General features: G+C 44.7%; 1 protein-coding gene across 1 annotated transcript in view; it reads left to right on the top strand.

The window, feature by feature from the left end:
- The first annotated feature begins 1879 nt into the window (after positions 1–1879).
- LOC118367541 (neural-cadherin-like) overlaps positions 1880–25442 on the top strand; it is a 189229-nt gene continuing 165666 nt past the window's right edge. The window contains exon 1 of the mRNA XM_052494416.1: positions 1880–3027. Within this exon, the coding sequence (XP_052350376.1) occupies positions 2100–3027 (928 nt within the window). The 5' untranslated portion in view covers positions 1880–2099. The remainder of the gene's footprint in view (positions 3028–25442) is intronic.

The following is a 25442-nucleotide window of genomic DNA, read 5'->3' as shown; positions in this document are numbered from 1 at the left end:
AAAATATTACATGACCTAAAGCATTGTCAAGCAAGTTAATGTTTCTGACATTTTTGGACCCCTTAAACAACTATTGATTTAGAACCACGGAGAGTTTCCGCAAGCTGCCTCCATCCCCATTTCAACTTTAACATGTCAACATCTAATCAACTATGATTAGTCTAATACAGTGACAACTAAAAGATACCAAAAACGATTTAGTCCAATCAACATAAGATAAATATGATGTGACTGTCCATAGTCCTGATTTGTGTGTGTGTGTTGTGTGTGTGTGTGTGTGTGTGTGTGTGTGTGTGTGTGTGTGTGTGTGTGTGTGTGTGTGTGTGTGTGTGTGTGTGTTCTTGCATGCAAGTAGAAAAAAACATGTTGACTCACCTTACTCATAGAGGAACGCCAATGCCATCCTCCTCTTTCATGTTACATAAACCGAGCCATGTGAGCGATTGGACTTGTGATTGACCCATTGCAAGTATTTGTCCAAATCTTCACTCATCATGGTGTGGTCCGTTTTCCTCCAATTAAATTACAATTATTTTAATCTACAGAAAAAACAAGAGGTAGTTGTGTAAAATGTCAAGGTTTGGTGCAAGCTAATCAAGCAGACAGTTTGTTGACCAATTTCAAAGGTGTAACCAATCTACTAATCATGATATAGCTTTACATATGGCCGTGATGATTATACATTAAGTTATTCATTTCTGTCTAAACACATACCATTAAAGGAAAACTCTACCCCAAAATGATATATTTTGGTATTTGTTTCATTTGTCCATTGTTGACATTGTCTCAAAACGTTTTGCATGTCAGCGATCAACTTTTCAAGACAAATAACTTTCAGCCGGTATGATGAATTTGGCCTCATATGAAAAATTTGAAAACTTGATTGCTGACATGCAAAACATTTTGGGAATATATCAACAATGGAGAAATGAAATAAATACCAAATTGACGTTTTCGGGTGGAACTGCCCTTTAAATGCATGACAAAAACGTAATTCGGCATATTGGGTACTAAAAATGTAAAGATGCCCTATGCAGAAATCGCTCTGCTAAAATTATAATAGTTCGCAAAATTTAAGTTCATGTGAAAACACGAGCAAGTATAGTGTAGAGTATCATTGTACCATCTAAACCGCTGTGAAATATGTTTTCCATAACCAAAAACATTGTATTTTCTGCTGTTTGAAGCTGGTGTACAAAACCGAAAGTAAAAGATGCAAAAACATAAGAACTGAAAGCATAGAAACAGATCTACCACTTCTTAGACTTGTTTTCAATGAGTGACACATCTATAACTCACATTTCTATGTGAATTTGGTCGTGCCCCCAAAAGTTACATTTTGCAGCTTTAATATATTTGTTTTGTTTTATTAGACTATTCTTGTAATGGTGAGAATACAAATTGGTTCCTGAAGTCACACGTTGAAACAGAACAATGTACTCCTACCAGGAACCATAACAAATAAAAAATAAAAATAAAAACGTTTGTTTAGTATAAAGCCTTTCTATCAGGGGAGGTAATCCAGTCAACATTTGAGGCCTATAATGTTGCCTGTAGTGCAGCCCAACAGAACACTGATAACATTTGGCCCAAACCCAAGAAAACGAATGTGTATTCTGGGGACAAGTCTCTCCAGCAAACAAAACTCACCCATTGCTTGCACACAGCATTTTACATTGTGGGCCTGAATACTAAAAGCTCTCCAACGTTCGTGTCCTGCGCAGCTAAATCAAACTGCGTGTGGGCTGGCCGATAGCTGTCTTTACGTCCCATTCCGGTCTCCGATTGGCTGTGCCTGGAAGGGCGGTGATCATAGTACCACATGGAGCATCTGCGGCGTGTAGCCTATGCCTGTCAATGCAGAATTCGTCCTCTATGCGCTCAAGTGATGCTTCACTGAATAAGCTGGAAGCGAATTTGTCATTTTGGCGCTGTTCTTTGAGGGACTGCTATTTTTTCAGTGCTGAAACGTTGCACTTTTGGGGACATTTACACCATATATCTACTCACCTAGCATTAATAACAATAATTGTTCGAATATTTATGCCTCAAGAAACTTTTATGTTGGACTAGAGTGACAAAACTGATTTGATGGAAACATGACGGGAGCTACAAACGGAACGGTAGCCCTGAAGACATTTTTGCTTGTCGCATTGGTTTCATTTTCAACGGGGAATTCAAAGCTGCCTGTGTATTATGGACAAATTGTGGAGAACTCGCACGCTGGAACAATGGTGGATGGGGTCGCTTTACCGGTTGGAAACAACTGTCATGTTTCGGAACTGGACATTGCTTTGGAAGGGAAGGACGCATCAGATTTTCGTTTGGTTTACCTTCACGGAGAACAGCATCTTATTTTGAAATCCACAGAAACTTTGGACAGAGAGTTTATAGCAGTGTACGATTTGATGGTTGTGCTTTCTGGTTGTTTGAATAGTGCCGTGGTGATTAAAATAGAGGTGCTTGATTCAAACGACAACATACCCCGGTTCATCAAGGAAAACGAAAGGGTAAAAGTTGATGAATTGACCCCTATCGGTTCCGAATTGGTCCGTTTTTTTGCAAAGGATTCCGACGTTGGAAAGAATGGCCGGGTCACTTATTACGCATCTCCAAATTGCCAACATGTCTACGTAGTTCCCCAAACCGGACAGGTAATGCTGGTCAGTTCTCTCATTGGTATCATGAACCTAACAGTCAGTATTTACGCTCAAGATAATGGAGATGTCGCATTGATAAGTAAGCCGGTGACACTTCACCTTGATGTGCAGAGACCTGCTGTCTCGAAGATTAGGAGGCCCCGAGCGGTCTCTGAGGAGCTGTTCTACACAGTGACCGTCTCAGAGGATGTCAAAGTCGGTGACATGATATTCACGGTGCCTGACCAGAAGTTTGAAAAGAAGTGGTTCGAGGTAATATCAGACGCGGACTCCCCGGTTCAGATCGAGAGGGACTCGGGTCGTTTGTATCTCGCGCACAGACTGAAGTCCCCCGCGGAGGTCGTGGTCAAAATCCAAAACCTCAGAGGTAAGAATGGAGTGTAATGTCTCTGTGCGTAAAGGTGCAGTGTCGTGTGTTTTCAGTGTCTTTGCCATTAAAAGTTGCCAGTTGTCTGAGGCACCTGTCTGTTTGGAAAATGTGGGCTATGCCTATGCCGCTGGTATAGTGTTGAATGGGGCTCATTTGGGAAAGTCTCTGTCGCCGCGCACCATTACTATATCCGACACTGATGTGAAACAGTATTTTATAGGTCTAAGCATCATTGTGAGTGAGAGACTCAGCGTATCCTATTGTATTTGCTTGGGGATTTTAGATAAAGTTTAGTTGCTACATGGGGAAAAAACATGTTTAGCTATGTTTTAGGCTGCAATGTAAAACAATTAATGAAAAATATATCGCGCACTTCCGCAGAATAATTTTAAAATTGGACAATAACTTGATATCAGGTGTGAATAAGGTGATGTTTGGTTTGGGTATATTTATATTTCATCCGTTGGATGCGCGAGCTGAGCTGCAGCACTTTGCGCATTAGGAGATCAGTTGGCAACGGAACCTGGCAGTATCTTATTCATTCAGAATTCCTTATGGCCGATGTTTTTGTTGTTTTGCATAATATATAGCCTACATTTTGAAGTACAATATGGACTTTTATTTAATTAGTCTTAATTCTACTGCATGGCCAGTTGTCAGTCAGGCTGCGCGTAATGATATTCTCAAGAACCTATTTGGCTATTTATCGCACGCTGGGATGCATGTGTCCGCTCTATGTTGATTACACATCATTGACACGCTAGGTGAAGGTGTTATTTGTTCCCGGCAGGTCGCTAATTGGGTAAACAGGATTATAGCGCTTGGATGATGGAAATGTGTGTGTGGCTACGCATACAAGACACTTCTGCCCAATGTCCCCAGTGCCCAACACATGAGTGTCAATGTATGGGTGTGCTCTGGCGCTATTAAGGACATCTGTAGAGATTTTGCCAAATAGATTTTATGGACAAAGAAATGCATTTTTGGTTGCTTGTCTGTATCCTCAACCATTATGCTAGTTATACGTTTAAGAATTATGAATCTGGAGATGGTGATAAAGTTGAAGACATTACCGTAGCCTGTATAACAGGCCTAACGATTAGCCTGGTGTTTTAGATGATAGTCACAACTGAAAAACATTTATTGCTCGGATTTAGTCTAGGATTGAATTCAGACAGGCCAACCCTCATTAACATCATATAATGAAAAGTTGTCCAGGTGAGGATTTGATTGCTCCCTAAAGTACATGTTTGGCCAAGTGCCTTAATCACCACAGAAAAACTATCCTCTGACATGTCAAGTGGATCTAGAGGTAATCACGTTTTCAAAAGGAGAACTCTGCCTCATCCACTGTTTATTTAGAGTAATTATGATTCTTTATTCACCCTGACTTTCCTAGTCTGGCACATGTGGTTTTACAAACCTAGACATCTGACTTCACGGGAGATGAGTTTGTTTGCATAAGGGACTTTGGAGTCTGGTTTATTCAGTGTGGCTCTCATGCCTAAAGTTTACTAGAATTCAGATCTTCCGCACTAAACTCATTACTCAGTATTTATTGCATTGTTGTAATGTTGTGCTACAACATATGATTAAACCAGGAAACTTCAAGTCATATTCAATTGGCGCTTAATTATTAACACAAGCCTCACCCGGTAAATTAGGTCAACCAACAGATTGTCTACATGATTTATATTTGTCGGCGCTGCATAAAAATGAGAAATTAATTAATAAAACCTTTCCCGCCCGGATGCTAACGGAAGCTTCTCCCATGAAGATAATGTCGTCTTACATCTTGTTGAAGTCCTCAGTTTGAATATAAGTAGATAGATTATAATATAGATGTTGTGCTGCTAGGAGGAATGTTCTTGTACAAGCTGCAGAGATGAGAGAAAAATACTTTTCTTTTGATACTGGAGCGAGTTCAAATAGAATAACGACCAAAATGTACTGTGTGGAATTGTCAAAATGGAGCAGGGACACTTTTATCTATCAGCAAACCCTACCAAAATGCTTGAGAGAGCCCCCCCACAAGAGTCTACTAGACAGACCCAGTGTGCCTGTGTAGTCTTTATGTCAAACTAGATGATGTCTGCATGTGTTGTAAGGATGTCTGCCTGTGTGTTCACTGCACATCCCAATTATAGCCTAGGCCTTATATTCTTAATGGTGTTCAAGTGTTTGTTTGTGAGATTTGTTTAATAATGCATATTATCTCCCCATATAGCCAATTAAAGTATTACATTCACTGCCTAATAAGTTAAACACATGCATCTTAGATACATTCACTGGCATGGGGAATGTCTTGGAGTTAACCACATGTAATCAGAAGTATTGTTTTCCTCTCTTGTGGCCATGCTAGGGAGAGCGCCAATGCAAAGGTCTTTGGGGACATAATTATACTGTTCAAACTATTGTCAAGCCGAGTGCCACATTCCGTTTGAGTGTGTTAGAAGAGGAATGGTTCTTTTTTCCCGTTCTAAAGAGTAGATGCTTTCAGATAACACAATCTGCCCCAAGTGTGTGGATGGGTCAAGATGACTTTCCACCCCTTTGTTTGTCTTTCCACACACACACACACGCACACACACACGCACGCACACACACACACACACACACACGCACGCACGCGCACGCACCCACGCACACACACACACACACACACACACACACACACACACACACACACACACACACACACACACACACACACACACACACACGCACACACACGCACACACACTCAGTGTTTCTCTTTCTCCTCACTTTTCGTCTTTGTCTTCCATGTCTGGTACTTCTCAGGCCTTACAATGCCAGCTGTAGAACAGATTCAAGTACTGTTTTATTTCTGGATGTGAATTGAAGTTGTCTTTCACTTGAAGAAAGCTCAATATTACTGATCTGTTATGTGCTGTACATACACGCATACATGTGTGTTCCTACATTTGTGTCTTCCCATGTGTCCATGATTAGTTGTAGGCCACATTGGCCTTGCTTAAACCTGTGAGTGGGAAGACAAGGTTCAGAGGACACCAGTGTTGGTGACTCAACTTTGGTGTCAAATACCATTTAATTAACAAGCCGGTCACACACACAGAGGGTGGTGGTTTGTCTTTAACCATTATAGCATTAAGTGTATACACGGCTGGGGGGGCATTATGTGTATACACGGCTGGGGGGGCATTATGTGTATACACGGCTGGGGGGGCATTATGTGTATACACGGCTGGGGGCATTATGTGTATACACGGCTGGGGGCATTATGTGTATACACGGCTGGGGGCATTATGTGTATACACGGCTGGGGGCATTATGTGTATACACGGCTGGGGGGCATTATGTGTATACACGGCTGGGGGCATTATGTGTATACACGGCTGGGGGCATTATGTGTATACACGGCTGGGGGGGCATTATGTGTATACACGGCTGGGGGCATTATGTGTATACACGGCTGGGGGCATTATGTTTATACACGGCTGGGGGGCATTATGTGTATACACGGCTGGGGGCATTATGTGTATACACGGCTGGGGGCATTATGTTTATACACGGCTGGGGGCATTATGTTTATACACGGCTGGGGGCATTATGTTTATACACGGCTGGGGGCATTATGTTTATACACGGCTGGGGGCATTATGTTTATACACGGCTGGGGGCATTATGTTATACACGGCTGGGGGCATTATGTTTATACACGGCTGGGGGCATTATGTGTATACACGGCTGGGGGCATTATGTTTATACACGGCTGGGGGCATTATGTGTATACACGGCTGGGGGCATTATGTGTATACACGGCTGGGGGCATTATGTGTATACACGGCTGGGGGCATTATGTGTATACACGGCTGGGGGCATTATGTTTATACACGGCTGGGGGCATTATGTGTATACACGGCTGGGGGCATTATGTTTATACACGGCTGGGGGCATTATGTGTATACACGGCTGGGGGCATTATGTGTATACACGGCTGGGGGCATTATTATGCTGGGGGCATATGTGCCACACGGGGGGCATTATGTGTATACACGGCTGGGGGCATTATGTGTATACACGGCTGGGGGCATTATGTTTATACACGGCTGGGGGCATTATGTGTATACACGGCTGGGGGCATTATGTTATACACGGCTGGGGGCATTATGTGTATACACGGCTGGGGGCATTATGTTTATACACGGCTGGGGGCATTATGTTTATACACGGCTGGGGGCATTATGTTTATACACGGCTGGGGGCATTATGTGTATACACGGCTGGGGGCATTATGTTTATACACGGCTGGGGGCATTATGTGTATACACGGCTGGGGGCATTATGTGTATACACGGCTGGGGGCATTATGTTTATACACGGCTGGGGGCATTATGTGTATACACGGCTGGGGGCATTATGTGTATACACGGCTGGGGGCATTATGTTTATACACGGCTGGGGGCATTATGTGTATACACGGCTGGGGGCATTATGTTTATACACGGCTGGGGGCATTATGTGTATACACGGCTGGGGGCATTATGTTTATACACGGCTGGGGGCATTATGTTATACACGGCTGGGGGCATTATGTTTATACACGGCTGGGGGCATTATGTTATACACGGCTGGGGGCATTATGTTTATACACGGCTGGGGGCATTATGTTTATACACGGCTGGGGGCATTATGTTTATACACGGCTGGGGGCATTATGTGTATACACGGCTGGGGGCATTATGTTTATACACGGCTGGGGGCATTATGTGTATACACGGCTGGGGGCATTATGTTTATACACGGCTGGGGGCATTATGTGTATACACGGCTGGGGGCATTATGTTTATACACGGCTGGGGGCATTATGTGTATACACGGCTGGGGGCATTATGTTTATACACGGCTGGGGGCATTATGTTTATACACGGCTGGGGGCATTATGTTTATACACGGCTGGGGGCATTATGTTTATACACGGCTGGGGGCATTATGTGTATACACGGCTGGGGGCATTATGTTTATACACGGCTGGGGGCATTATGTTTATACACGGCTGGGGGCATTATGTGTATACACGGCTGGGGGCATTATGTTTATACACGGCTGGGGGCATTATGTTTATACACGGCTGGGGGCATTATGTTTATACACGGCTGTGGGCATTATGTTTATACACGGCTGGGGGCATTATGTGTATACACGGCTGGGGGGGCATTATGTTTATACACGGCTGGGGGCATTATGTTTATACACGGCTGGGGACATTATGTGTATACACGGCTGGGGGCATTATGTGTATACACGGCTGGGGGCATTATGTTTATACACGGCTGGGGGCATTATGTTTATACACGGCTGGGGGCATTATGTGTATACACGGCTGGGGGCATTATGTTTATACACGGCTGGGGGCATTATGTTTATACACGGCTGGGGGCATTATGTTTATACACGGCTGGGGGCATTATGTTTATACACGGCTGGGGGCATTATGTTTATACACGGCTGGGGGCATTATGTTTATACACGGCTGGGGGCATTATGTGTATAAAGGGGAGTTATGCGTTTCCAGGGCCACTTAACAATGATTCTGCACCGGGCAGTGTGCCCCCTTCCAATATCAAGGGCAGGCAGGCTCTCCTTCTGGCTTTGCGCCCCTTATCCCAAGAAGAATTAGTGGTCCATTGGTCATATTTGTTTTCCATGCGGTTTCCTTTCAAACATTTTGATTTCTGCAGCCCTGGTTAATTGCTTTAAGGGGGCTCGGCACTCTGCCGTCAGCACATGTAGGTGAAACAATGCAAGTAGAGCCGACTCAAAGTGTGTGCATGTGTGTGTCTACAGTACAATGCTGAGGGGCACTTTTTCCCAAGTCTCTCCCTCCAGGATGTGTGTATTGGCTTAGTAAATGCCAATAATGGATTGTGTGTGTCGAGTGTGTGGGAGAGCTCCGTTCCTTCCATTCTCCTGCCCTAGGGGGATCCAGGGCTAGCACCCATGAAAGTTTGGAAAACCTCTGCGAGAAACAACTTTATCTTTCCCCAAACACAGCAGGGAGAGCTGGCCCTGGGGTGATGGAACGAGTGAAAAAGAAAGGGAGGCAGAGGGAGAGAAATGAGAGAGACGAGAAAGTACCTTCGTCAGCTGGCGGAAAAGGAGGTTGATAAATTGGGGCCCACACACTGTAGAGTTTACAGACACCAGACTGACTGGGCTTGCTGCTGACTGGACTTTTCTGGAGTGGCTCTCTGTTCTTCCAGTTAGATTAGAAGTGACTGTGGAGGAGCCGGATGCCAGAAATCACACTTTGTGTCTGTCTCAGTACCACATTGAATAATATCCCGGAGATAAGGATTTAATATAAACATATGTGAGTGTGAACTGTGTTTGTGTACTCATGTATATCAGGTATATATGTCGTACCTGGGGATTGCTGTTTGAGAGTAAGTTGGTGTGAGCTTATCTTTTCCCCTTCTCCTGCCCTTTATTTAGGTGTGTGCGTGTGTGTGTGTGTGTGTGTGTGTGCACCCACTCCCTGTCCCGTAATCAAATTATAACGGTGCAAAAAATATGCTTTCATACATTTCCTCTGCTTGGGAGCCCTTGGGTGACACATTTGGATGACAGGCACGGCTTGATAGGGTTTCTTTCTTCCTTCCCCTAATTTCTCTTTATTTATCTATTTCTTTATTTCTGGCCTCACCCTGGGCTAAAGCAACCAGACAATGTACTTCTAGACCTGCTGTACCACCAGCGTCTCCTCCTTCTGACTCCACTTCTGACAATTAAACCGTTCTCCCATCTGCTGTTTACAGTATGGCTTCGAGACATGCCTGTGGACCTGTATACATCATTAAAGATACGTACACATGCAATGTTAGCTCAGTCGTATAGGAGGAGAAAGGGGAATGTGTGTGTCGTTGTGGTACACATATGGGCGTTAATGCATTGGTTTATACTTCTATCTAATCTATATGCCTATTTATGTATTTTTGTTGATAGTCCTGTGTGTTTATCTTTGTCAATGTGTGTGTGCCTGTACCTCGGCGTGTGGCCTTCTGCAGCTCGCTGGAGGATAAATCATTGTGAGGAAGCTAAACCTCTCCAGAATGGTCTTTTTTTGGACCAAATGAGGCCCTGAAGAACTGTTTGGGTCTGCCTGAATTAGCGTTACAGCTGTAAGGGAATGCACACACACAAAGACAGGAACTTGGACTTAGCCTCGGGATATAGTGATGGTCTTTCTCTCTATCTATCTATCTTTCTCTCTCTCTCTCTCTCTCTCTCTCTCTCTCTCTCTCTCTCTCTCTCTCTCTCTCTCTCTCACCTCTCATTTTCATCTGATTGCCCCCCCCTCCCTCTCTCTCTCTCCCTCATAATGGAACTTCATGCCAGAGTGAGGCTCAGCCCTCTCCATTGTGTTATAATAGGTTATTGACAGCCGCTCCACACTAGCCCTAGGGAGACCATTTATTATGACGAACTAGGACAAGGTCACTCGAACCTCCACTGGCCCCCGAACATCCTGACCCACCCGCACCACTAACAGTTCACCGGCGGACTCCCTCCCATATATACACACTCTCACATACACAGGCACACACATACAGCCTTCAGTAAGTATTCATATCCCTTGTCTTATTCCACATTTTGTTTTACAGACTGAATTCAAAATGGATTAAATAGATACTTTTTCTCACCCACCTACACACAACATGTTTTTAGAAATGTTAGGAAATTTGATGAAAATTAAATACAGCAATATCTAATTTACATAAGTATTCACACCACTGAGTCAATACTTTGTAGAAGCACCTTTGGCAGTGATTACAGCTGTGAGTCTTTCTGGGTAAGTCTCTAAGAGCTTTCCACACCTGGATTGTGCAACATTTGCCCATTATTCTTTTCTAAATTCTTCAAGCTCTGTCAAATTGGTTTTGATCATTGCTAGCTAGACAACCATTTTCACTTCTTGCCATAGATGTTCAAGTAAATTTAAATTTAAACTGTCTCTCGGCCACTCAAGAACATTCACTGTCTTCTTGCTAAGGAACTCCAGTGTAGATTTGACCTTGTGTTTTACATTATTGTCCTGCTGAAAGGTGAATTCATCTCCCAGTGTCTGGTGGAAAGCAGACTGAACCAGGTTTTCCTCTAGAATTTGCTTGATTAAAGAAGCAATAAAACTGGCCTTCTTTAGACTAGTTGAGTATCTGGAGCATCAGCATTTGTGAGTTTGATTACAGGCTCAAAATGGACAGAAACAAAGAAGTTTCTTCTAAAGAAGGACCGTCTTATTACTTCTTTAATCAGCACAACAGTTTTCAGCTGTGCTAACATAATTGCAAAAGGGTTTTCTAATGATCAATTAACCTTTTAAAATGATAAACTTGAATTAGCTAACACAACATGCCATTGGAACACAGGAGTGATGGTTGCTGATAAAGGGCCACTGTACGCCTATGTAGATATTCCATTAAAAATCTATCGTTTCCAGCTACAATAGTCATTTACAACATTAACACTGTATTTCTGATCAATTTCAATTTGATCAGTCATTTGTGCTTTCCTTTCAAAAACAAGGACATTTCTAAGTGACCCCAAACTTTTGAACGGTAGTGTATTTTATTATGTGACTTGTTAAGAAAATGTTCACTCCTTAACTTATTTAAACTTGCCATGACAAAGGGGTTGAGTACTTATTGACTAAAGACATTTCAGCTTTTCATTTGTAATTCAATTGGAAAAATGTGGAAAAACATCATTCCTATTTGACATTATGGGGTATTGTGTGTAGGCAAGTGACAAAAAAAATCTAAATTTAATCGATTTTATATTCAGGCTGTAACACAACAAAATCTGGAAATAGTCATGTGGTGTGAATACTTTCTGAAGGCACTGTATGCACACAAATCAGATCTCCCCTGCCACTCTTTATGTGAAATTGGACACGCTCAAACTGGGATTTATATTAATTCCTGGAGACACATAAATAAACGCTTCTGAAATCCCTCTCCATCAACAGCAGAGGCAGCTTGCACTTGAAATTCTCTTCTTTAAAAAATACAACATACACACTGTGATCAGGGATTTAGGCATTCACTTTCTCTCACAGCTAATGATGTGAGTTTTTAGATGTGTGTGTGTGCAGCCCTTCAGCCCAGCCCAGCTGTGTTGTTCCATCAACAGATCAATGGACTGTATGTCCCTGCTTTTCTAGTGTTCAGAGCCCCCAGAGGAGAACAGTGTGCAGTTTTGACGTCAGTCATGCAGCCAGCATCTGGGAAGGTGTTTGTGTGTGTGGTCATTGAGAAGGAATGGAATGGGACATGCATTCATGTATTATAGACTCACTCATAGGATCAGGAGCTAGAACGTCTCATCAACCCATTATCACTGATTGTTTTAAAATAGACACATTGCATATTGGAATCTTGTGACAGAAACACAAAAAAGGTTATGTATTTCGATTTTGTATACAGTGCATTTAAATCCTAGTTCATTTGAGTATAGGATGAGAAATGCTCCTCGGAGTCAAATGTGGATAACAGGTAACCCTTTGCTGGGCAGCTGACACCCCCCTCTGGGAGAATGGGGTTCCGATGACGGGCCTTCATGTGGTGGTGAGGAGGTAGAAGGATGTTTGGAAGACTGTTACTGTAAGACAGCAAGTGAGAGACACAAGAGGTGAGTTGACATATAAATACTCCCCTGGATTTATGCCCATTGGTTGAAAGAAGCAAAAGTGATTATTGTACAATTGAGCCCATAGGTTAAACAGCAAGCAGGGTGACATCGCCTTAGTGTGCCGTGATCATAGGCTGATGTTAATAGGTCAATTCGTCACGCTTGCTAATATTAAAGGAGGAGGAGAGGCGTGGTAACATTATAAACGCTACCATATGAATACCCACTATGCCGTGAGGTAGGAAGCTATATTAATATATTATGCTTAGAGGATGATAAAAAGTGACGCCCATTCAGAACAGCCTTGCTGATTGAACTTTTGTTACTACATCTATCAACCCAAAGGTTGTGTGTTCAAATCTCATCACTGACAACTTTAGCATTTTAGCTAATTAGCAACTTTGCAACTACTTACTGCTTTTAAACTACTTTGCAACTACTTTGATTGTTAGCCAACACTTCCACTAACCTTAACCCTTTAACTACTAAGCTAGCATGTTACCTAACCCTAACCTTAACCCCTAACTTTATAGTTAGCCACCTAGCTAGCCTAGCTAACGTTAGCCACAACAAATTGGAATTTGTGTTATGTACACGAATGGGTTATGAAGAAAGAAAATTGTGTAATACACACAAAATGCGTTTTTCCTGTCACGAATTTCGAATAAGTAATTTGTGTCTATTTCACAATTAGCCGTGATAGTGTGTTGGTCCCATGTAACGATAGAGATAGCATGTGCTATGTCTCTGTTTGGAGTAGTGTCGGTCTGTTTCTTTGTTTCTCTTTTTATACCCCTCCTATCCCCTTATTCTCTCTCACACATATTACTAGACCTCCATTATAAGGTAGAAACCCACTTTACATAGGAGATTGTGCCATTTCAGGGCAGTTACAGAGAAGCCTCCCCTGTGCCCCCAGACGGGCCTTCATTAGCTGATCTAATATGGACAGAGCTGTGCTCAGGAGTTCCTCTAGAGCCTGAGGGTGGCAGAGATCTAATCCCTCCTGTTCCTCCCCATCTCTCACTTTAGCCTGCTAAGGCCTGGTCTCACTACAATAGGATAAAGATGCCCTTAGACACTGATCTATGAGCTGATCCTATATCTGCGCCTGAAGGGAACTTGTACTTGGAGTGCTGTAGCAGCCTCACTCAGGTTAACGAGGTGCAGTGTTGTGGTAGCGGATGCTCATTATGAGACTAGACTCCAGGCATGGACCACATAACCAGGCTGTTGTTGAGGAACATCTGGGCCTCCCATACAGCCCACAGAGCACCACTTGAGGCACACCTGCACCTGCACCGCGGCAGAGGCGCACACGCACGCACGCACGCACGCACGCACGCACGCACGCACGCACGCACGCACACACACACACACACACACACACACACACACACACACACACACACACACACACACACACACACACACACACACACTAGACTACACATGCACCCATGCTGTCATTATGCTCGAATTCCCCATCTTATAGGTAATGACTTGCACACAGACGTCTTACCTGCTGTTATGGTAGTGCTGCTCTCCTGCTGTGAGACTGTTCCCACCACCTAAAACACCCCAGGGAATATGTGAAGCTGTGTGGATGTATCTAACTGTGTTTCTTTGATGATGTCATTGCTATTAGTTAACCCACATTGGCCACAATGTGAAATAGGGCTTCTAATTAGGTTTTTAGTTTTGAATCTTGTGAGACACAAACAGACATTTGCCCTGTTGGAGAGAGTTATGTGAAACGAGGGGTAGATGAGAGGGACACAAAAACCCATCAACATGTTTCGGAAAGTCCCTGGGCAGTCGAAACCTTTGATGGGAAATCAATATTATGTAAGCATGGAGGCCAGAGAATATCCCACCATGTGGTTATCGATTTGGTACGGGGGCCGCTGTCATAGACCATCATTTGCATAGGGCTGTGAAGAGCTCCTTTTTGAAATGCCAACTTCAAAGGGGGAGAAATAAACTGCCTGAAAAAAAGAGTCTCGTTTAAAGATTTAAAGGCTGCAGAAATCAATGAATCAAATAGAGCGCCGAGCTCTGAGGTTGTGCACGGCGGAAAATCAACAAACAAACACAGGCGGTGGGAGATTTCACGTTCAATTGGGGGCTTTATTTGAGATTGGAGGCAAATGGGAGTAAACTACCCGTGTAAAAGAGTAATTCCCTAGTTTACCCAGGCCCACCCCCTGGTAGTTGGAGAAACAAGCTCTTTAACAAGCTCTTAAAGTGTATGTATCCAGGCGTGTGTGTGAGGGTATGTGTGTATGTGTGTGAGTGTGTGATGTGTTACTCAAGGGACAAAATAATTCACACCTCGCCAGAGCAAAGACATGAGAATACATTAGTGCCATCAGTTCCCTAGCTTGTGAGTGTGTGTGTGTGTGTGTGTGTGTGTTTGTGTGTGTGTGTGTGTGTGCTCGCATTTTGTGCATTTGTGTGTATGTATGCATGCATGTGAGGGATGAATGCAATCAAAATGAAATACCCATTCTGCCGTCTAACCAGAGACGGAGGCAAAACTGTGCTTCCATGGCAATATCAGAATTTGGCTGCCTGTCTAAATGCAGCCAAGGAGGCACAGAGCAAAATTACAATGCTGCTTGGCAAATCATCTTAAATCAGATTCCGAACTATCACACACAAACACACACTAATTAACCAAACTCTGGAATATACATCAGAAGCCCATCCAATCAGGCTTTTGGGGGGAGGAGAGCCATGTTATTTTCCAAACTCATTTAATATATATTTTTTTCTTATTAATTGAGGTTTTGCCGGTTTGTTTCATCCAGGTTCATGGGGGAGGGTCTAGCATGTTCCAGGGGAGAGAAAAGGCAACAGGAACTTAATGGGGAGCTGAAACTAGAAGTGAGTGTGACTCAGGTTTCTCCCTCTGTCCGATAGACAACAGTCGGTAAAGCCTTACTTTACAGTCCTGCTTTGCTATTTGTCTGGTGGGCTATAGGCTTTCTATTACTTCGAAGAATTGAACACATTTGATACCAGCTTCACTTAAAAGCATGTTTAAATAAATACATTCAACTAACACAATTACACTGAACAAAAATATAAATGCAACATGTAAAGTGTTTGTCCCATGTTTCATGAGCTGAAATAAGAGGAATATTTCTGTCTGTAATAAAGCCCTTTTGTGGGGAAAACCTCATTCTGATTGGCTGGGCCTGGCTCCCCATTGGCAGGGCCTGACTCCCCATTGGCTGGGCCTGGCTCCCCATTGGCTGGGCCTGGCTGTCAAGTTGGTGGGCATATGCCCTCCAGGCCCACCCATTGACTGCACCCCTGCCCAGTCATGTGAAATCCATAGATTAGGGCGTAATGAATTTATTTCAAATGAATGATTTCCTTACTGTCACACCCTGACCATAGTTTGCTTTGTATGTTCTATGTTTTGTTTGGTCAGGGTGTGATCTGAGTGGGCATTCTATGTTGGATGTCTAGTTTGTCTGTTTCTGTGTTTGGCCTGATATGGTTCTCAATCAGAGGCAGGTGTTTGTCGTTGTCTCTGATTGGGAACCATATTTAGGTAGCCTGTTTTGTCAATGTGGGTGACTGTCTTTGTTAGTTGCTTGTGTCAGTACAGTTCTTATAGCTTCACTTTCGTTTATTGTTTTGTATTCAGTTTTCAGTGCTTTTTTAAATTAAAATATCATCATGAACACATTCCACGCTGCATTTTGGTCCGCTCCTTACGACGATCGTGACACTTACTCTAACTCCGTAAAATATTTGAAATCGTTGCGTTTATATTTTTGTTCAGTATACAGTATATTGAGCAGCTTTCTGAAGACTAGAAGCTCAGTAAAAAAAATAGAGTAAAACAATCCACAAAGGCCCATCTAAAGCAAAGGCGTATCACCCCATGGGGGCATGCAGTACATCCACACACCCTCAGCCCCGCCACTCACACAGCAACATGAAAAGAAAGGCCTTTGATATACCGCAAGCCTACATCTCATCACTGTTATTTTTCTGGGCCTAATTTCTGAATTTCATACTGGGATTACATCATCTCACGGTCCAGTATCCTGGTGGAAATTACACTGAATTATTAACCAGTCCCGATGTGATGAACTATTAATAATATTAAACAACAAAACGCAACGCGGGCCTAAAATATGATGTGATCTGAAGTAGGGAGTTACTCATACTTTCTTGGGTGATGCCCAGTATCTTGGTCCTGAGTGTGTGTGCACATATGTATGACCACCCATCACTGGTAGCAGCAGTTGTGTCTGGGTGTGGCTCTGAACGTGATCTCAGCACTTGAAAGGGCAGTTGTGTGTGTGTTTTATGGGTTGTAAGGTCCTACGGGGGTCGGTTTACCTCCCAGAGGTTCAGACTGGCTACTGGCTGATTTATGAACACTGAGAACACAGACCCCCTTAATGAGTTTACTTTACCTCTGAAGTTTTTACTTATACACACACACACACACACACACACACACACACACACACACACACACACACACACACACACACACACACACACACACACACACACACACACACACACACCATGTTCCCACTTCTTCCTTGATCCCTCACTCTTTTCATGCAGTTTAGAACCGTCAGTTAGAACTTGGTCCTTGGTTTCACAAGAACCCTCTCTATTATGACCTTTGACCCTGATTACACGGCCCTTAGCCTGACCTACCAGGCTTCTCTTATCTGTGGGAAAGGTGAGAGGTTAGTTAAAGGTTCCTCTGGTGACGACATACTGTCCATGAGTTAGGGCTGTTAAAGTACCTGAAGATGTCTCTCAAAATGTTCTTTCATCTCTACCTTTGATTGACATCAGGGTTAGGAGTAGGAAATAATGAGCAGACATTTACTTTGATTTCAAGGGTCTTTAAAGGCTGCTGAAACAGGAGTTACTGTTAAATCGTGGTCAAATGTCTATTCGTGGTCCCTGAGTCCTCTGCGGCAGGATCGCACCAAATCCCCCCTCTATCGGCCTGCTTCTTTCTTTCCTCTTCCACCGCTGTGGGATGGAGGGGGATGAGGGGGATGAGAGAGGAAGGGAGGTGAGGGGATGGATGAGGGAAGCGCTTCGGGAATTTACGGCTCCAATCAAAGCCCTTTGATCTGGCGCAGTGCGCCTCTAATAATTGAAAAGCAACATTGTCACCAGTTGATGGCCCTTTTGCATTAGACAAAGTTCCCCATCATCAATAATTCAGTGGCGAAATGAGACAGGCTTCATTACCAGGATCAGAGATTCTATACTCGCTCTTAACTCGCCTTCCTTTTCCCCTTCCCCTTCTTCGTCCCCTCTACTTCTTCATTCCCTCTGCGCACACGGGAGAAGCTCGGCATACTTTTACAAGCTTTTTGGATTCCCTAATCCACTTAGTGAGGACAGTGTGTTGAACGAAGAGTCTTTTGGAAGGTTGACGGCTCTCTGTCTGTGTGCTAGGTTGACTGCTCTCTGTATGTGTGCTAGGTTGACTGCTCTCTGTATGTGTGCTAGGTTGACTGCTCTCTGTATGTGTGCTAGGTTGACTGCTCTCTGTATGTGTGCTAGGTTGACTGCTCTCTGTATGTGTGCTGGGTTGACTGCTCTCTGTATGTGTGCTAGGTTGACTGCTCTCTGTATGTGTGCTAGGTTGACTGCTCTCTGTCTGTGTGCTAGGTTGACTGCTCTCTGTATGTGTGCTAGGTTGACTGCTCTCTGTCTGTGTGCTAGGTTGACTGCTCTCTGTCTGTGTGCTAGGTTGACTGCTCTCTGTCTGTGTGCTAGGTTGACTGCTCTCTGTCTGTGTGCTAGGTTGACTGCTCTCTGTATGTGTGCTAGGTTGACTGCTCTCTGTATGTGTGCTAGGTTGACTGCTCTCTGTATGTGTGCTAGGTTGACTGCTCTCTGTATGTGTGCTAGGTTGACTGCTCTCTGTCTGTGTGCTAGGTTGACTGCTCTCTGTATGTGTGCTAGGTTGACTGCTCTCTGTATGTGTGCTAGGTTGACTGCTCTCTGTCTGTGTGCTAGGTTGACTGCTCTCTGTCTGTGTGCTAGGTTGACTGCTCTCTGTCTGTGTGCTAGGTTGACTGCTCTCTGTTTGTGTGCTAGGTTGACTGCTCTCTGTATGTGTGCTAGGTTGACTGCTCTCTGTATGTGTGCTAGGTTGACTGCTCTCTGTATGTGTGCTAGGTTGACTGCTCTCTGTATGTGTGCTAGGTTGACTGCTCTCTGTATGTGTGCTAGGTTGACTGCTCTCTGTATGTGTGCTAGGTGGGCTGGAAGCCTGTTAGGAGATTGGCTAAGACTGGCTGGACTAAGGCAATGGGGAAGAAAGTCCTGCAAATGTTCAATCACACTTTATTTTGACTGGCATATGAGAGGAAAGAGAGGTGAAAATAAGCCCTCTGATTGGTTGTGGTGGGTCGGTTGTCTGACCTTTGACCTTTTGTGCTGACCTCGTGGGGGGGGTGAAGAACACATGGAGGGAGTGTGTCAAGATGCAGAGCGCATGGGAAGTGTGTGTTGAGCAGACCTTCCTCCTCTCTCTCCACCCTGAAAGCACATTCGTGAGGTTCTCCCCCCATGTGTTTGATATCTGTGTCCAACCTGTCAAGGCTATCGGGCACACAGGAGGACAGCCCTTGAGGTCCTTCTCCCCGTGCCTTCCCTGTCAGACTCCAGAGCACTGGCCTCTTACTGAGAGCTGTATCAAAAGAAGCAGAGTGGTAGAGTAGGAAAATGTCAAAGGTTGTCTGTCATTGGCATTGCACAAAGTTGTCAGACAGAGACACCATTGGTTTCTATGGTTATGTTAGGGCGAAAAACATTTGTTTCAAATATACCCAGTGTTTAGATGAATGTACATCAGTGCCAGTATGGGTAGAGGAAGGGGACTGTATTCGTTGGCCCACTTGAAGGCTAGCTCTCCGTACGGTATCGTTATCCCTCCCCACCACTAACACACTGCTGAAGAAAACTATGCTATTGTATGTGTGTGGGACACTGTACATCTGTGTGTGTGCCCATGTGTGTGTGAGAGCTCTGATGTATGTGTTTGTCTCTGCGTGAGAGCTCTGATGTGTGTGTTTGTCTGTGCGTGAGAGCTCTGATGTGTGTGTTTGTCTGTGCGTGAGAGCTCTGATGTGTGTGTTTGTCTGTGTGTGAGAGCTCTGATGTGTGTGTTTGTCTGTGCGTGAGAGCTCTGATGTGTGTGTTTGTCTGTGTGTGAGAGCTCTGATGTATGTGTTTGTCTGTGTGTGAGAGCTCTGATGTGTGTGTTTGTCTGTGTGTGAGAGCTCTGATGTGTGTGTTTGTCTGTGTGTGAGAGCTCTGATGTGTGTGTTTGTCTGTGTGTGAGAGCTCTGATGTGTGTGTTTGTCTATGTGTGAGACCTCTGATGTATGTGTTTGTCTGTGTGTGAGAGCTCTGATGTGTGTGTTTGTCTGTGCGTGAGAGCTATGATGCGTGTGTTTGTCTGTGCATGAGAGCTCTGATGTATGTGTTTGTCTGTGTGTGAGAGCTCTGATGTATGTGTTTGTCTGTGTGTGAGAGCTCTGATGTATGTGTTTGTCTGTGTGTGAGAGCTCTGATGTGTGTGTTTGTCTGTGTGTGAGAGCTCTGATGTGTGTGTTTGTCTGTGTGTGAGAGCTCTGATGTATGTGTTTGTCTGTGTGTGAGAGCTCTGATGTGTGTGTTTGTCTGTGTGTGAGAGCTCTGATGTGTGTGTTTGTCTGTGTGTGAGAGCTCTGATGTGTGTGTTTGTCTGTGTGTGAGAGCTCTGATGTGTGTGCTCTGTGTGTGAGAGTGTGTGTTTGTCTGTGTGTGAGAGCTCTGATGTGTGTGTTTGTCTGTGTGTGAGAGCTCTGATGTGTGTGTTTGTCGAGCTCTGATGTGTGTGTTTGTCTGTGTGTGAGAGCTCTGATGTATGTGTTTGTCTGTGTGTGAGAGCTCTGATGTGTGTGTTTGTCTGTGTGTGAGAGCTGTGATGTGTGTGTTTGTCTGTGTGTGAGAGCTCTGATGTATGTGTTTGTCTGTGTGTGAGAGCTCTGATGTGTGTGTTTGTCTGTGTGTGAGTGCTCTGATGTGTGTGTTTGTCTGTGTGTGAGAGCTCTGATGTGTGTGTTTGTCTGTGTGTGAGAGCTCTGATGTATGTGTTTGTCTGTGTGTGAGAGCTCTGATGTGTGTGTTTGTCTGTGTGTGAGTGCTCTGATGTGTGTGTTTGTCTGTGTGTGAGAGCTCTGATGTGTGTGTTTGTCTGTGTGTGAGAGCTCTGATGTGTGTGTTTGTCTGTGTGTGAGAGCTCTGATGTGTGTGTTTGTCTGTGTGTGAGAGCTCTGATGTGTGTGTTTGTCTGTGTGTGAGAGCTCTGTCTGTGTGTGTGCTCTTTGTGTGTTTGTCTGTGTGTGCTCTGATGTGTGTGTTTGTCTGTGTGTGAGAGCTCTGATGTGTGTGTTTGTCTGTGTGTGAGTGCTCTGATGTGTGTGTTTGTCTTTGTGAGAGCTCTGATGTGTGTGTTTGTCTGTGTGTGAGAGCTCTGATGTGTGTGTTTGTCTGTGTGTGAGAGCTCTGATGTGTGTGTTTGTCTGTGTGTGAGAGCTCTGATGTGTGTGTTTGTCTGTGTGTGATGAGAGCTCTGATGTGTGTGTTTGTCTGTGTGTGAGAGCTCTGATGTGTTTGTCTGTTTGTCTGATGTGTGTGTTTGTCTGTGTGTGTGCTCTGATGTGTGTGTTTGTCTGTGTGTGAGAGCTCTGATGTGTGTGTTTGTCTGTGTGTGAGAGCTCTGTGTGTGTGTGTCTGTCTGTGTGCTCTGATGAGCTCTGATGTGTGTGTTTGTCTGTGTGTGAGAGCTCTGATGTGTGTGTTTGTCTGTGTGTGAGAGCTCTGATGTGTTTGTGTGTGAGAGCTCTGATGTGTGTGTTTGTCTGTGTGTGAGAGCTCTGATGTGTGTGTTTGTCTGTGTGTGAGAGCTAATTGTGCTTCACATCGCACTTTGCTGTTGTTGTTCTCTCCCAGCTGGAGTTCAACAGAGAGACATTGAGGAAGGAAGAGCAGGAGATGTGACATCATCACTCAATAGATTTTTTTGCCAAGGGCCTTTGCTCCTGTTTGACATCTTTAGGACAAGCCAGCAGGCTAGGCACATTTTCTAATGACATTTCCACCTAGTCAGCAGAACAGTTCCACACAATTCCACACATAATGTACAACTCCCCCCCGTCTGAAGTCAACAGTGGAGCCCACATAGTTGTGAGCTTCAATGCAAACACACAAGCACAACTATTTAATTCACCAAATACTGTAGGAGCTCCACACACACACACACACACACACACACACACACACACACACACACACACACACACACACACACACACACACACACACACACACACACACACACACACACACACACACACACACACACACACACACACACACACACACAGCCTTCGCTGAACATCTAAAATACTTTTTTCCCACTTTGCCTGTCGAAACCCAAAGAACAGATATTTAAACCTTTCCCCCGCTCACCTCCCTCCTTAAACATTCACTTTTAATTATTCCGGCAAAGTCAATTCTCAGGTTGAAGTGCCGTTTGGAAGAGAGAGAAAAGAGAACCAGTGTGAAGTTGCCACGGTGTGTGTTAACTTGGGCGTGCTTTAGCTGAACACACATATTTGCAGTGAGTAACAAGTCCAACCTTTTGAAGTGTTCCTCGCAGTGCAGCTACTGTGTGTGTGTCTGTGTGTAGGTACAGTATGAGGGAGGGTAGCTTTGATGTGGCCCTGCCTGCCGCCTTTCTGCTGGGAGAGAGAGGGAAATAGAGAGAGAGAGTGACTGAGGCTGGATGAGGAGAATGCATGAAATACCTCCTGGGAAGGCTCAGATAAAAGTCTGATTATCCAGTCTGAAAGGTAAATGACTGCCTTCTGTAGATGTATAAAGAATAGAACCAGAGTGGGGGATTGTAAAGGATTGTCTATTTAATCATGATGACGATAATGATGATAACCGTATTCACAAAGTTATAAAGCACCTTTCATATGTTGCACTCAACACACCAATTTACTCTCTGAAGTCAACTTGATATCCCCATTTTTGAAAACTGTATCGTCCACACCCTCACTGATCAACACAACCCACTCTGTGTAAGTGTAGCTTTGGCTGGTCCTACCACTATGGTGTGGAGAATAGGGTTAGGCCCCTGTGTCTAAGGGACCACAGTCTGTCTGTCTATCCACCAGGAGGCATAGGGATTCCCTCTCTCATCTCCTCCTATCTTTCTCTCTTTCCCCTTCCCAGGATCACATATTTCTCCCAACCCTGCTCCGGGTAAATCGATTCTCACGCTCTCATAAACGAGTGGATGGAGGAACCCCCCCCACTCCCCTAGTCAAGGTCATGATACATAAAATAGCCTGGCTGAAGTCTCTCTCCTGTGTGTGTGTTCGTGTGCGTGGCTGTGAGTTACTGAAATACAGGTGTGTGTGAGTTACTATGCAGGTCTCAGGCATAACTGGGGCTTGTCAAAATGGATGCGGGCGTGTGTTGTTGGGTGGTATAGATTCCATTCATGTAATGGACTTGTCTGTTTGTTTTTCTATGCATGTTTGTTTACTCGGCCCAGACCCTGATCTCTCTCTCCCCTTCGCCTTCTCTCTCGCTCTATTTCTCCCCCTCGCCTTCCCTCTCTCTCTCTCTCTCTCTCTCTCTCTCTCTCTCTCTCTCTCTCTCTCTCTCTCTGTCTCTCTCTCTCTGCCCCTCTCTCTCTCTCTCTCTCTCTCTCTCTCTCTCTCTCTCTCTCTCTCTCTCTCTCTCTCTCTCTCTCCCGAGTCCCACAGCGAATGTCTTTGGCTTGTTTTCCTGGCTCGCAGCCTGCGTGCGTTATATTCAGCTCATGTACGGTATCAAGCTGTGTGTGTGTGTGCGTGTGTGTGTGTGTGTGTGCGCGCGTGTGTGTGTGTGTGCGTGTGTGTGAGTGTGCATGTGTGTGTGTGTGTGCGTGTGCGTGTGTGTGTGTGCATTTATTCTGGAGTGCATGCTTGTATTAATGTTTGTATCATTCTGTGCATGTATTCAAGTCTGAGTAAGTTAGCATGTCTGTGTGTGTTTGAATGTGTGTCTATGTTTGTTTATATTGAGGTGTGAGTGTGTATCTGTCATTTTCTGCGTTTCCGACTACAGTATATCCATCTTATCGTCTATGTTTATTTGGAGCTTGCTAAGACTCCCTGGGTGCTTCCTTTGTTTGTGTGAGAGTTGGATATGAGGAACCTGTGCTGTGGATACAACATTCCCCTAACATGAGAGACACAGTGTATTTTCACCCTCCAGTATTAATCTATCAAACACACACACTCACAAAAACAAGTTCTGCTGTATTTTGCTGTTGTGTTGTTATGCCACATGGTTTCGACCAGTATTAAACTGACCTCCACAACAGAAGGTCTGGACCACTAATGCCACGGCTTTTACAACCCAGATGCCCACCCAGGGTGGCAAGGCCAAGAGCCATCCCAGACCAGACGGGCGATGCACCCTGCCAACCCTCTCCCTCTGTCCACTGCCCACTCACCCTACTCTTCTAGTCCCACAGTCCCTTCACGACTGACCGACATCCATCCCTTGCCACATGGGCATCGTTCATACTCACATTTCTAAAGGAGATGAATATACACATGCTTACCCAAAATACACACTCACCCCAAAATACATGTTCTCGCAAACACCCAAACTTGTGTTGGCAAGATCTGGATAGGCATACTGAACCCTTTCTTACTTTGTTATTGTTCATAACGCCCATCTATTCTTGCGGCATCTCCCATGACTGAGCGTCGTCTCGGACACTCCCATTGTTGTGTGTACGGAGCTTATCACCTAAGTCGTGCACAGTGTTCAGTAAAGCATACAACCTCAGAGACCGAAAGCAAGACAGACATGGTGAGAGGGAGTGAATGTACTGTGGAGGCGGCACTATCTCTTCGTCTTCATCTTTCTTCGGCTGCTTTTGTGTGTTCTGTCAGAGGTGCTCTTTCATGTTGCGGAAACAGCAAGCGAGACCATGCATCTCCATTTCAGAAAGGCCCGCGTCAGAGCTGTAGCTGTGTGGTGTCCAAAGAGCTGCCAGATCAAAAAAGCCCCATCTCCACACTTCTAAAAAAGCACTCCAAAGTCCCGTCACCACAGAGAGGGAAACGGAGAGATGGAAGGAGAGGAAGACTGAAAGAAGAGGGTGCCCTGGAGCGCCCCCCGATGCCAAAGTTGGGCGGAAGCAGCGGCGGCCCCGGAAGCTGACAGCTCCTCGTCTTACTCCTTCTCAGCGAGACAGAGAGAGAGAGAGAGAGAGAGAGAGAGAGAGAGAGAGAGAGAGAGAGAGAGAGAGAGAGAGAGAGAGAGTTTGTGTGTGTTTGGCGCTATGGAATGCGGTGTGTGTAATGATACCTGTGGCAGAGGTTGGAGCAGGTTGGAATGGGATAGCATAGCGTTGCATGGCAGTCGGGTAGACCTGACGATCTCCTCCCCTCCCTCACCCATATCTCTCTCCCATCTACCCCATCTCTCTTCCACATCTCCCCTTTCTGTGAAGCGGTAATCACATTTCTGGTCAGGGGAGGCAGCCAGGAATTGTTCATGGTCCCCTAGAAGAGAGAGAGTATGACACATTCTCATGGTCATATGTATCTGCTGCAAAGGAACCTGTCCTTCTTCATCACCGCACCTCATTCTCACAGTTACCATCT

This window comes from Oncorhynchus keta, chromosome 34 (genome assembly GCF_023373465.1).
Source record: "Oncorhynchus keta strain PuntledgeMale-10-30-2019 chromosome 34, Oket_V2, whole genome shotgun sequence".
Classification (NCBI taxonomy): Eukaryota; Metazoa; Chordata; class Actinopteri; order Salmoniformes; family Salmonidae; genus Oncorhynchus; species Oncorhynchus keta.
The sequence above is the reverse complement of the archived record's forward strand: the minus strand, read 5'-3'. Positions and strand labels throughout refer to the sequence as shown.